Source organism: Tupaia chinensis, unplaced genomic scaffold, assembly GCF_000334495.1.
Source record: "Tupaia chinensis unplaced genomic scaffold, TupChi_1.0 Scaffold149798_1, whole genome shotgun sequence".
NCBI lineage: Eukaryota > Metazoa > Chordata > Mammalia > Scandentia > Tupaiidae > Tupaia > Tupaia belangeri.
This window is the reverse complement of record NW_006209642.1, coordinates 1,587,910-1,601,425: the sequence shown is the minus strand read 5'-3', so window position 1 is coordinate 1,601,425 and position 13,516 is coordinate 1,587,910. Positions and strand designations below refer to the sequence as shown.

The following is a 13,516-nucleotide window of genomic DNA, read 5'->3' as shown; positions in this document are numbered from 1 at the left end:
AAAAATCAAGAAAAAAAAAAAAAATATATATATATATTTATATATTTTTTTAAAGGGCAAGAGAATAATAAACTAAAAGCTAGTTTCTTACATATAGAACAGCGCTATACAATAGAATTTCTGTAATGACAGAAATATTCTCTATATGTGCTGCTCAATATAGCAACCACTACCATATATGGTGAGTGGGTACTTGTAACTTGAAACATGGAAAGTACTTAAAGAAAATTTTAATGTAATTTTAATTTATTTTAATTTAGATAGCCACATGTGACTAGTGGCTACTGTAATGAGTATCAAAATCTACATAAGGAGAGTGCTCGCTTCAGCAACACATATACTAAAATTGGAACGATACAGAGAAAATTAGCATGGCCCCTGCACAAGGATGACATACAAATTCGTGAAGTGTTCCATATTTTAAAGCTCCCCGTGTTTTAAAATTGAGAATGGAAGAATCCGTTTGTTTTAGGTTTATGTTGTTTTTGTTTTGTTTTTGACCTTTTCTTTTGAATTTAAGATGTCTGTAACTCTGAGATTAAAAAAAAAGTTTGTGACTTTTAATGTTTTTCCTCATAGAATGTGACTGTTGAAGAAAATGCACCAGAAGTTGCTTTCAAGAATACAATGCTTTGATGAATCTTAATAAACTGTGGCTGTTCAAAAAAAAAAAAATCTATAAGAGGAGAGAAAATAGATGAACATGGAAGCACATTCTTTAAATGTATTTAATTATATACTGGACTCACATAATTGCTTCTTATAATATAAAAGACAAAATAAGGAAAATAAGAAAAAAAAAAGTAAAAACAACCCCACTCAACTTAAAACATTCTAAAACAAATTATCAATTTAATAGCATAACTAGGCAGAGCAGAGATTCAGTACATGAGGTGATTTTAAAACACAGTGTTTTTGGTACCAGCAGGTGGTATGGAGGTTGAGACGGCTGGATCACACATAGTCAACTGTGCAGTTAATTCCTGGACCCAGTAGCTTGAAAATCATGCTGGGTTCATGTGCATTTATGGCCAAAATCTCAAGAGGAGAAAGGAAGAAAGGGGACTGCAGCATGGCCATCCTCCCTTTCTTTCTCTCCCTCTCTCTCCTTCCTTTCCTCTCTTCCTACTTGGCAAGCATTATATGCCCTATTGCAAACAAACAAAAAATAGTATTTTTATTGTAAACCCCCAGTGGTATATAAATCATGTCTTTAAAAGTTCATGGAAAAGCATTCTAGGCATCGATTTCAAAAATTTTCTGCACCGAAAGAAACTTATAGTTTAATCTATTTTTCCATAAGTGTTAAGTCTCTTCATATTCAAAAACAAAAAGAACTGAAAATATTTGTCAGTCTACATTAAGCTCGCCTAAAATTGAAACTATTATACATAAATTGTTTATAAAGCAAACAAGAAATTTTGTTCATGTCATGAAAAGCTTATGAATCAAGTTATTCTATGAAAGGGAAAAGAAATATAAGTAGACAAGCAAATAAGAAGAAATATCATTGTAAATTCAGAATTAATTTTTCTCTTAAAAATTAGAAAAGTGGGACCAGCAGTTGGTATAATATCTATGTCGCTGGACTTCCATATGGTTGACCACGGTTCAAGTCCCAGACCTGGTGGCTTAAACTCATGCCAGGTGCATGTGCATGTATGCCCAAGATCCCAAGAGGAGGATAGAAGAGAAGGGACTGTGGTGTGGCCATCCCCACTGGTAGGATGATTTCTCCCTTTGTCTCTCTGTCTCTCTCTGTCTTTCTGGCGAGCACATGCACCCTATAGCAAAAACCTCTCAAGAAAAAAAAAATTAGAAAAGCAACAACAACAAAAAAAACTTTTTCACCTTAGCTATCTACTGAAAATCTAGAAATAAGAACTCTTACAAGTGAACATTCTTCTATTTCTATCCGGGTTACAGTTTCTAAATAACTTCCTACTAAAAGAGACAAGACTGACTCTGAAAATTATTCTAAGCCTGAGCCACAAAAGGTATACAATGAGCCTTGAACATTTATATGACAGAGCAAAATGGCAAACACTAATGTGTACATATCCAAAGATATCAATAGCTAAAAAGGAATATCTTAATTATCAAAAGCAATAATGAAGGCTGGCTCTGTGGCCTGGTGGTTAAGGGAGCCAGACTCCACATGGCCAACTGTGCAGTTCAAATCTCAGCCCCCAGTGGCTTGAAAAACACACTGGAGGAAGCCTGCACTGCTGCGGATGAGGTAGGAGTGGTAGCCAGTGTAGGCAGTCAGGAGAGGAGACTTCCCTAGGCTTCTTCCTGCCTCCTAACCCATCCAGGTACATCCACCTACTGCCATTATTCCCGGAGCCTGCAGCGGTAGCCAGTGCAGGCAGTCAAGAGAGGAGAGCTCCCCAGGCTTCTTCCTGCCTGCTAACCTATCCAGGTACATCGATCTACTGCCATTATTCCCAGAGCCTGTCCAGGGAGGAGCAGCAGCCAGTGAGGGCAACCAATGCAGGAGACCGTGCCAGGCTTCTTCCCAACCCATCCCAGGTACATCCATTAGTTAAACTAATTAAGAAGAAAAAATGAGCCAATAATTGTGATTTATCACCATTGTGATTTGATAAATCAAATTCACAATGAAACAGGTAATATTACAACAGATGTAACAGAAATACAAAAGATCATAGGATAATATCATGAGCAACTATATGCCAACAAGCAATAAAACCTGGATGAGATGGAAAAATTTCTGAAAACATACAAGCTACCAAGACTGAATCAGGAAGACATAGAAAGCCTAAATAAACCAATAACAAGTGATGAAATTGAATCAGTCGTAAATAATCTCCCAACAAAGAAAAGCCCAGATTCTAAAAGTTTCACTCCTGAATTCTACAAAACGTTTAAAGAAGAGCTAACCCCAATTCTACTCATACTGTTTCTAAAGGTCCAAAAGGAAGGAACCTTCCCAAATTCATTTTCTGAAACCTCAATCACTCTCATTCCCAAAACAAAGACTTAACAAAAGAAGAAAACTACAGACCAATTTTTTAATGAATATAGATGCAAAAATTCCCAACAAGGGAACCAGCAGTTAGCGTAATGGCTATGTTGCTGGACTCCCACGTAGTCGACCGCAGTTCGCGTCACAGACCCGGTGGCTTAAAACTCACGCCGGGCGCATGTGCGTACGTGCCCAAGATCTCGAGAGGAGAATGGAGGAGAAGGGATTGCGGCATGACCATCCTCCCTGGGGGGTGATTTCTCGCTTTCTGTCTCTATGTCTCCCTCTGTCTGTCTGGCGAGCGCACGCGCCCTATAGCGAAAAACCTCTCCAAAAAAAAATTAAAAATTCCCAACAAAATACTAGCAAGTCGTATCCAATGACACATTAAAAAGATTATACACCATGACCAAGTAGGCTTTATTTCAGGGATGCAAGGATGGTTCAACATATGCAAAATCATAAATACAATACACCATATTAACAGAAAGAAAGATTTAAAAATCCATATGATCATATCAATTGACACAGAAAAAGTGTTTGATAAAATACAACATCCCTTCATGATTAAGACTCTCAGCAAAATCAGCATAGAAAGGACATTTCTCACCACAATAAAAATCAACTATGAAAAACCCATAGCCAACATCACACTTTAATAGGGAAAAGCTGAAAGCATTTCCATTAAAAACTGGAACAAGACAAGCATGCCCGCTTTCTCCACTCCTTTTCAATATATTATTAGAAGTCCTAGCTAATGCAATCAGACATGAGACTAAAATAAAAAGCATTCAAACAGGGAAAAAAGAAGTGAAATTATCTCGGTTTGCAAACATGGTTGCATACATTGAAAACACAAAAGAATTCCCTAAAAATCCCTAGAAGTAATTAAAAAATACAATAAAATGACAAGATACAAAATCACATACAAAAATCTATAGCATTTCGGGACCAGCAGTTAGCGTAATGGCTATGTCGCTGGACTCTCACGTAGTCAACCGCGGTTCGTGTCCCGGACACGGTGGCTTAAATCTCATGCCAGGCGTGTGTGCATGCGTGCCCAAGATCCCAAGAGGAGAATGGAGGAGAAGGGATTGCAGCATGACCATCCCCCCTGGGGGGTGATTTCTCGCTTTCTATCTCTCTGTCTGTCTGTCTGGCGAGCGCATGCGCCCTATAGCAAAAACCTCTCCAAAAAAAAAAAAAAAATCTGTAGCATTTCTATACACCAACAGTGAATAGACTGAGATAGAACTGAATAAAGCAATTTCATTTACAATAGCCACAAAAGAAATAAAATAGCATATAAAACATCTAGTTCAGTACCTAGTAGACAGCAGATTCATTGTAAATAATTTTTCTTTCATATTTGTATTTTTTTAAGCTTTTTTTCTTCCATTACAAAGAAAGAGGCAGAAGAAAGAGACACACACACAAACAGAGACCTAGGAATAAACCTAACCAAAAAAATCAAAGACCTTTACAAAGAAACCTATGAAAAACTAAAAAAAGAAATGGAAAATGGCACAAAGAAGTGGAAAGACATCCCATATTCCTAGATTGGAAGAAAAGTTGAAAAGTCAATTCTACCCCACTTAATCTACAAATTAAACACAACCCCAATCAAATTACCAGAAATATTCTTCACAGATTTAGAAAAAGTAATCACAGAATGCATCTAGAATCATAAAAGACCCCATATTGCCAAATACATACTGTACATGAAAAGTGGGGTAGGAAACATTTCACTCCCTAACCCCAAAGTGTATTACAAAGCTGTGATAATCAAGACAGCATGGTGTTGGCACAAAAATAGGTATGTGGACCAATGAAAAAGAATAGTGACCCTCAAACATAAAGCCAATTTATTTTTGACAAAGGGTAACAGTCAATCCAGTGGGAAAATGAAAATCTCTTTAGCAAATTGTGCTGGAAAAACTGGATATCCACCTGCAGAAAGATGAAACTGGACCCTATCTCTTGCCATTAACAAAAATCAATTCAAAATGGATCAAAGATCTAATCCTAAAACATTGGGCTATAAAACTACTAGTAGATAATGTAGGGGAAATCTTGGTGACATCAGAGCAGGCAAAAACTTCTTAAATAAGACCCTTAAAGCATGGGCAATGATTCCAAAAACAGACAAATGGGACTAGATCAGATTAAAAAGCTTTTGCTCAGCAAAAGAGACAATAGAGTGAACCAGCAACCCACGGAATAGGAGAATATACTTACAAACTATCCCTCAGACAAAGGATTCATAACCACAATATGCAGGGAACTCAAGTGGCTTACCAGGAAAAAAAAAAAAAAAAAAAAAAGATCAACCCAACTAAAATGATGGGCAAATGAGCAGAACAGACATCTCTCTAAGGAAGACATATGAACAGCCAAAAAGCATATGAAAAAATGTTCAACATCCTTTGTCATAAGGGAGATGCAAATCAAAACCACAATGAGATACCACCTAACCCCATTCAGAGTGGCTTAGATTAAAAAAATAAACAATAATAAGTGCTGGCAAATCAGTGGTGAAAAGGGAAGTCTCCTACACTGTTGACAGGAATGTTAATTAGTATAGCCATTATGGAGAACAATATGGAGGTTCCTCAAAGACCTATAAATAGAACTACCATATAATCCAGCAATTCCACTCCTGGTTATCTAACCAAAGGATAGGGAAACTATCAGAATGATGATAACAACTTATAGAAATAAAACTTCCCTATCAGAGATTACTAGAGCACCAATTCATTACTCAGAAAATTTGTAAGCAAATGGGAAAAGTCAAGCATTTATTCTGCCTTCCTCAAAATAACTATTTCAGAGTTATCTTTATTAAATTCGTTATTTAAGAATTCCAGATAAATACAAAAGGAATAGCAGAATAGCCATTTCGCACCTTCTATTCAAACACTAAATCAATGCAACATAAGATAAATAACTTAGTTTTCCCAATAACTCAATGGCATGAAAACAAAAAGGAAGGAAAAATTGTTTTAGACTAAAAGACTCTTAAAAGGATGATTGAATGAAATATGTGAGCCTTGTTTGGATTATGATTTGATTAACTGTTAAAAAAAATTGAGGCAATAGAACTTCTTCACAGACCATATATTAGACAGCATTAAGTGATTCAGTAATATTTTAGATATGACAAAACTGCCATGGAATATGGTGATTTTTCAAAGTAAAACTAAAAAAAAAGTAATAATCAGAGATAAATTCTAAGATATTTACAGGTAAACTGGCATTAGTCCAGGATTTAAAAAAAAATAAAAAGGAGAAAATTGGAAAAGAGTAGAAGAATAAAGACTGGTAGAATGCTCATAAAAGCTCATAGATTCATTCCCTTGCCTTTGATAGTAATATGTATATGGGAGTCCATTATACTATATTTTTTCTTGTAAATTTGAAAATGCCCCCAATAGAAAATAGAGAAAGTTCAGATGTGTATACACATACACACTCAGATACACACAAAGAAGTTCCCCACTGCAACTTCCTGGGGTTCCTGCCATGGGACTCCCATCAATTTAAAAGAGAAACTTAGTATATTAAATTTCTTCTTGAATAAAGACTAAAAAGCACCCAACTCATTAAGATTCCATCCATTAAGCATCTAACCTGACCAGAAATCATAATTTTAATTAATTCACTCATTAATTAAAGGGTCTAACCTATAAGGAATAATAAAACAGTGAGATTAATGAGAACCTCTGATGCTAAGTGTAGCAAAATACAACTTGGTAGGTTTTAGAAACAAAAGACAAAACACAATTCCCCTTCTCACGGATCCTACAGTCCATTAGGAGAGGCAAATAAATATGCAAATAATTATAAAATAATGTGACATATGCTCTAGGCACAGACAAGGTGCTATGAGAGCATGTTAAAAGAAACACACGAACTAGAAAGGTGGCCAAAGAGAAAGGACAGAGAAACATCTCAGAAGGAATAAACCCTGAAACAGTCCTGAATAATGAGGAGGTACTATTTAGTCAAAAATCAAGGTTGTTTACCCCGCAGAAAATAAAAAGTAACTTGTCCAAAGATCACACAGGTAAAGAGCAGAAGAAAAAAGAAAAAAAAATTAAAAAACAGGGTTTTAAGTAAGGAGAAACCATATTCCATACTAAGGAATATAGACTATGCACAGAGGAAAGGGAAATCAGCAAAGACTTCAAACAACAGAATGTCTGTCTTTGGTTTACTTAAATTTTTTTTTTTTTTAATTCATCATAGAGCACATGTGTGTGAGAGAGGAAGAGAAAGATAAGAGTATCCTCAATAGAGTCTGGCCACGTTGTAATCACCTTCTCCCAGTCCTCCATCCTATCGGATGTTGGGCAGTTATGCACGTACCTGGCATGCTTCACATGGATCAGGCCAGGGATTCAAACCATAGTCGCCATAGGGATCTAGTGTTTCTGGAGCATCAAGAAAACGGGCACTGAACCACAGAAACAGCCTTGGTTTTCATTTTTAAAGAGATACTTTGATTTAGTCGGAGGATAAACTGTAGATAGAGACTGGAATAAATGGATCTCACAGAAATAGTAAGAACAAATGAGGATTTGAGCTAAGGTGGTCTTAACAGGAATGAAAAAGATGAACATACAAGTGAAGTAAATCTGCAAAACGGTGATTTATTGCATATGTACAGAGAGGAGTCAACAATGACTTCCAGGTTTCTTGTTTATTTAACTGCATGATGATATGACAGCATATATTCTGAGACAGAAAAACAAGAAATTGAATTAATTCAGGTAAAAGAAAGCAATACATTCAGTTGTAGACACAGTAAGTCTAACATGCCTATGAATTTTCCAGATGCCCACAAGGCAGTCAAGGGAATAATATAGGTCAGAGAGTTGACACTATACAGCTGAAGCTATGGAACTGGATGAGATCATTCTTAAGGACAGAGGACAAGGAATGAGATGTCTGTAAAGACAACTATGCAGAAGAGACAAGAGAAATTGAAAGAAACCAGAAGTAAGGCCATAGCAATAAGAAAAGAGAATGACAATAAGGAGTAGATCAACCATGTCAAATGCTGCAAAATGGTAAATTGATTTTTAAAAAGGGGGCGGTTCTGGGGTCAGCGGGTGGCAAGGACATTAAGGCAGCCAAACCCTACATGACTGAATGAACAGTTCAATTTCTAGACCCAGCAGCTTGTACGTGTACATACCATTTGTGCCCAAAATCCCAAGAAAAAAATTAAAGAGAGAGACTGTGGCATGGCCATCTCCCATGAGGAGTGACTGATCGCACTCTCTCCCCCTCTCTCTCCCTCTCTCTCCCTCTCTCTCTCTCTCTCTCTCTCTCTCTCTCTCTCAAGTGAGTGCACACATATATGGCAAACTTAAATAAATATAAAAAAAGAAGGGGATTAAGAAATCATTTATTTACTTATTTGCTGGGTTTTGGCAGAATCATTTCAGTGGGGCAATTGGACAAGATGCCAGACTACAGTGACTTCCACAATTCATAAAAGAAAATAAAGTAGACACTCCAAGTACAGAAGTTTTTTCAGTTTGCTTAGGGCTGGAGCAGAAGAAACTTCAGGGTGATAGCTAAAAGAAGACATAGTTCAAAGAAATTATTCATTTATTTGAATAGGAAAGTCTGCATATGTTTAACTTACAATGGGAAGCACAGATTCTTTAATGGGATTGAAAAAAGTGCCCTTAAGAGAAGAGTAATAGAACGGTTTGTAGTTCTCTTAAGACTAAATAGAAGACAAATCCTTTCATAAGTGGAAAGACCTATTTGAAAGTGCACTGAAGAAATACGTGAAAACTAAAGATAACAAATGTCTAAGCCATTATTCTAGATTAAATATTAAGTACAAATTCATACTGTTTTCCATAATCTATTTCAGGAAAACCAATAACAATAGTTATAATTATTTTCAATTAAGTATTCACTGGATATCTATGTGCTAGATGGAAAAGACAGCTAAGAAATCCCACTTTCTCTCAGGTACTTACAGTGAAATTGGGAAAGACAAGCACATAAATGGCTGGCTATGTAGCTATTGAAGAGGTACTAAAGTACATGTAATCATAGAATAAAATAAGTACTTCAACGAGAAGAGAATCTAGGCTAGGTTTAATGCTGGAAGTATACTTAAATTTACATTTCACTTCATATCCATATAACTTATCAAAAATTTCACAAAGAAACATTTTAAAAAATACAAATATTCAGAATTAGCAAAAGTTAAAAAGTATTCAAAAGGGGCAAAACTGTGTTTATAAAAATAGTAACAAAGGACAAAGTAACCAGAAAATAAAAAGTTATGGTTAATAAAATTTCATACCAATTCCTTAGTAATCCTTATATTCATATGTGCACATTTACATGTATGCAATTCATCAACTTCCCCAAATGTAAGAATCTAAATATCCCTGAATGATTAAAACAAGTTACTCATATGGGAGTATAAGTATAAAATACATCTCAAATAAATATGTATATACTGCCCCCAAGGGGCAATAATATGTAGTTCATTAAAAATATAAGCAGAAACTATATTGGACTTCTTGGATACAATTTATTCCTAATTATCCTAGTCCATGAAGAAGCAACACTAGAAAGCAACCTGTTAAATAATGCATCATCTAAAAGCCATTCACACATATATTTCTACTAATATTTACATCAACTCTCTTTCCTAGCTGGGGAGAATTACCCTTGTACTGTGAAAATTCTGAGAGGTGTTGAGACGGTTACATGGCCTTTTACAAATAATTCAGAAGTTTATATTCCACAAAGAAATAATCAAATCAGCCTTAAGATGTCATTAAGTAGTGTTTCTCTACTTTTTTTTTGGGGGGGGGATGCAAATTGTATTTTTACTACTAATCACAAATATTAGCATTTATAAAAGGGAAGGATGAAAAGGAAATGACTTACAATAATGCATGTTGGGACTTCACGAAGAGAATATTCTGCTTTATTAAGAAGATGTTGATTGCCAATTAGCTCATAGACAGCAGGATAGGATAACAAGTTCACCAGTGCTAGAAAAGACTAGGGAGAAGAAGAAAACCAGTCATTTAAATGGTTCATTTTTTTCAACCACATCCATAATAAAGCCATTAATGCTAAGTTTCATAGCTCTGTGACTGTGACGGCTAAATTTTAAATAATCCTAATTAACCTACATAAATGCAAAATATCTAAGTATATAAACAGTTAACATGAACAATAATCTCCAATCTGGCAATGCATGACATAGCAGCTGTTATTTATAGAGTATTTATGGGGGTTAGAAAACATTTTAAAATGCCCTGTATTACTGAAGTTTGGTCCTGACAAAAAATGAAAAGACTTTTCTTTCACACTTTGCACTAGTACATATGATGTGAAATATAAGAGAATAATTCTTATGGGCTACGGGGCAAGATAATAACTATATATGCAGGCCACAAAGCTTTCTCTTAACTGGAAACTAAGCATTCAGTGGAAAGCCAAGCGACCTAAATATCATAGTTAATTTTAAAAAGCAAGCATTCAATCCAAACCAGTTCATTTTTTGGTGCAATCTTACCAAGTTAATCTCCCACGAAATATTTAAGCATCGCGTTCTCATTTTATCTTATTAAAACAACTAGAATACTACTGACAGGCACACTTCATTCTTTGGCTTCCTAGCTCAAAAGCGTAGTGGCTGCTCATCACTCTACATCAAGTCTAAACTCCTTAGCATGACTTTTAAGACATTTTTACTAGCTGACACCTTTCTTATCTTCAGTCTCAAAGCCTTTCTCATTATCCCCCAGCATAAAGTTGCCACTTTAGTTAATGAAGTCTACTTACTCTCTCCTTTAACAGACTGCCACCTGTATAAACTTTTATTATCCTAATCAGATGGTGCTCCTGCCCTTCCACTTATTCAGTTTACTACATCTTTCCTGAAGACTTTCAAATTAATTCCCTTTATTTCCTAAAAACCTAGAAATTCAGTCAATACTTCTTTAGGTTATATAATATTGTACTTATTTCTAACTATTGTTTTCTGCTTGTCACTTTTTAAAAAAGCTTCACTAGACTCGGCAAATTTGAAAACTGAACTAAGAAGTTCCACTAGAAGAAAGAAATTGAAAATCACGAAAATCACAAAGAACACTTCAATCTTCCATTTAACAGGTGAGAAAACCTGACATCCAGATAAGTTAAGAGGCATAGCCAATGGCACACACTCAGAAAGCTGGTAGCAGAACTAATCTATGTTTTGTTTTGTTTTTCATATTTCTAGCCTAAAGTGACAAAAAAAATTAAGATAGAATCATCAGTCACCCTTGTTCCACAGTCCTTGTTTGAAGATCTGGGAAACAGTCCATTTACTATCTCCGCCTTTCTAACACTAAGTGCAATGCTATTTAACAAGTAACAGTGGCTACGTGGTGAATACATTTAACTTCACACTACGATTTTTAACAAATGCTGTTTCTGAGTAATAAATGAACTCACATTAAGTTTTTTAAAAACAATAATATATCTCTTCTTACACCAATATTACATAAAATGACAATGAAATCTCTAACCAAATCTAAGAAAACTAATCCATGATTTAAACTTATGTATCTACTGGGTTATCACAAAAGTCATGACACATTTTTGCATATAAAAATATGTCTGACTTTTCAGACAACTCAATATTTGGATAGCAATAAAATTATAAAAAAGTAGAAATTAAATAAATATAATAACTTATCACTTACTGAATGCCTACTTAAAGAGAATAATAAGTAACAGGAGGGCCCAGATGGTGGTACAGCAGTAAGACGCCATGCTCAGCCAAACAGGACAGTTCTGGCTTCAAGTTCAGCAACCTCCCTGAATACTGTAGGCATGCACAGGTCCATGATATGGGGCTGGCTGATGCAGGGGATAGATTGTGACATCAAAACCTTATTGGGGGGAGACCAGTTCAAGCTAGCGGCCTTCCCAGACACCAGGCTCCCTGTGGCTGCAGGCCCTAATGGCCCAGACCTGTGGTTCACCCCCCCCGACCCCCCAACTGGCCTTTGGACTTCAGGTTTGTGTCTTGGAACTTTAAGAGGAACTTGTGCTCTGCCCTATCCCATTCTGAGATGGGTTCAAGCAGACAACAGGCTGCCAGTGGCTGAAGGCCCTAACAGCCCAGACCCATGGCTAATCCTCACCACCACCACCCTCCCCACCACCACCACCCCACTTCCCCCCACCTTTGGAATCTTAGAACCTCCATGTTTTGAATAGCATGCATAGCAAAATGTGCACAACACAACCTTTTCTTTGCTCCTGAGGTGAAGCTCATTAGCTCAGTTGGAAGCTCACCACTCTTTAAAAGCAAGGACATTGCGTCACCCAGCACCAATGACAATAATGCAGAGTACTGGTAAGCAACAAGGAGGCAGACCAGAAGAGAGATAGCAATTTTCTACATCTGCACACCTTTCAACACTCAGAGATACCTTGAATAAGTTAGGAAGGAACATATAGTTCACCAGATGACTAGAAGCAATTGCAGAGGCTCAAGAAATAAGAGCAACCAACAAAATTTTTCTCCCCCAAGGGAAAACATCAATCCCACATCACTGACAGACAACACAATGGAAGTCCTGGACATGCCAGATAAGCAATTCAGAATAATTGTAGTGACCAAACTAACTGAGATGCAAGAGAAATGAGACAATGAGCTCCAGGAAATGAGGAAGTCATCTCATTATTTGAAAAAAGAAATAGACACCTTAAAAAAGAATCAGATGGAACTTCTAGGGATCAAAAATGTGAAACAGGAAATTAAAACCTCCCTTGAAAGTATTAAAAGTAGATTAGATCACACAAAAGATTAAAACTTGAATGTAGAAGACAAAACCTCTGACCTAGAAAAAAGTATCAAGATTGAGAAAACAACCAAGAAAAATGTGGATAATATACAACGAATACTGAATACCAGCAAGTACTCCAAAATCTGGATAATTGGTATCCCAGAAAAGGAAAAAAATAATAAGGACATTGATAATTTATTCCATGAAATCCTGGAAGAAAACTTTCCAAACCCAGAAAGGCAACCCAAAGCACAGTCGATAATCTCCAAAATAGACAAGTGAGATTACATCAGACTAAGAAGTTTTTTCATGGCAAAAGACACAGTAATTGGTGTGAATCAACAGCCCTCAGAATGGGAAAATATTTTTGTAAACTATGCATCAGATAAGGGACTGGTAACCAGAATACACAAGGTACTCAAGCAGCTGTCCCCAAAAAAAAGGTGATCAACCCTACTAAAAGATGGGAGACTGAGTTGAAAAAATTATTCTCTAAGGATGACATATAAATAGCCAAAAGGCATATGAAAAAATGCTCAACATCCCTCATTGTAAGGGAAATGCAGATCAAAAAAAAAAAAAATGCGATACCACCTACCCATGTCAGAATGTCTAAGATTGAAAATACAAACAATAAGTGCTGGCAGGGGTGTGGTGAAAAGGGAACTCTCTTACACTGCTGGTGGGAATGTAA

The 13,516-nt window shown here is 36.1% G+C and overlaps 1 protein-coding gene and 1 non-coding gene across 2 annotated transcripts in view; one reads left to right on the top strand and one right to left on the bottom strand.

The window, feature by feature from the left end:
• The window catches only part of TBC1D32 (TBC1 domain family member 32), a 226,089-nt gene that overhangs the window by 124,973 nt on the left and 87,600 nt on the right, over positions 1–13,516 (bottom strand). Inside the window, exon 22 of the mRNA XM_027769471.1 lies at positions 9,920–10,036. Within this exon, the coding sequence (XP_027625272.1) occupies positions 9,920–10,036 (117 nt within the window). The remainder of the gene's footprint in view (positions 1–9,919; positions 10,037–13,516) is intronic.
• Positions 317–423, top strand: LOC114006706 (U6 spliceosomal RNA). The gene has a single exon (XR_003548407.1). It is a non-coding gene; the product is annotated as a U6 spliceosomal RNA (small nuclear RNA).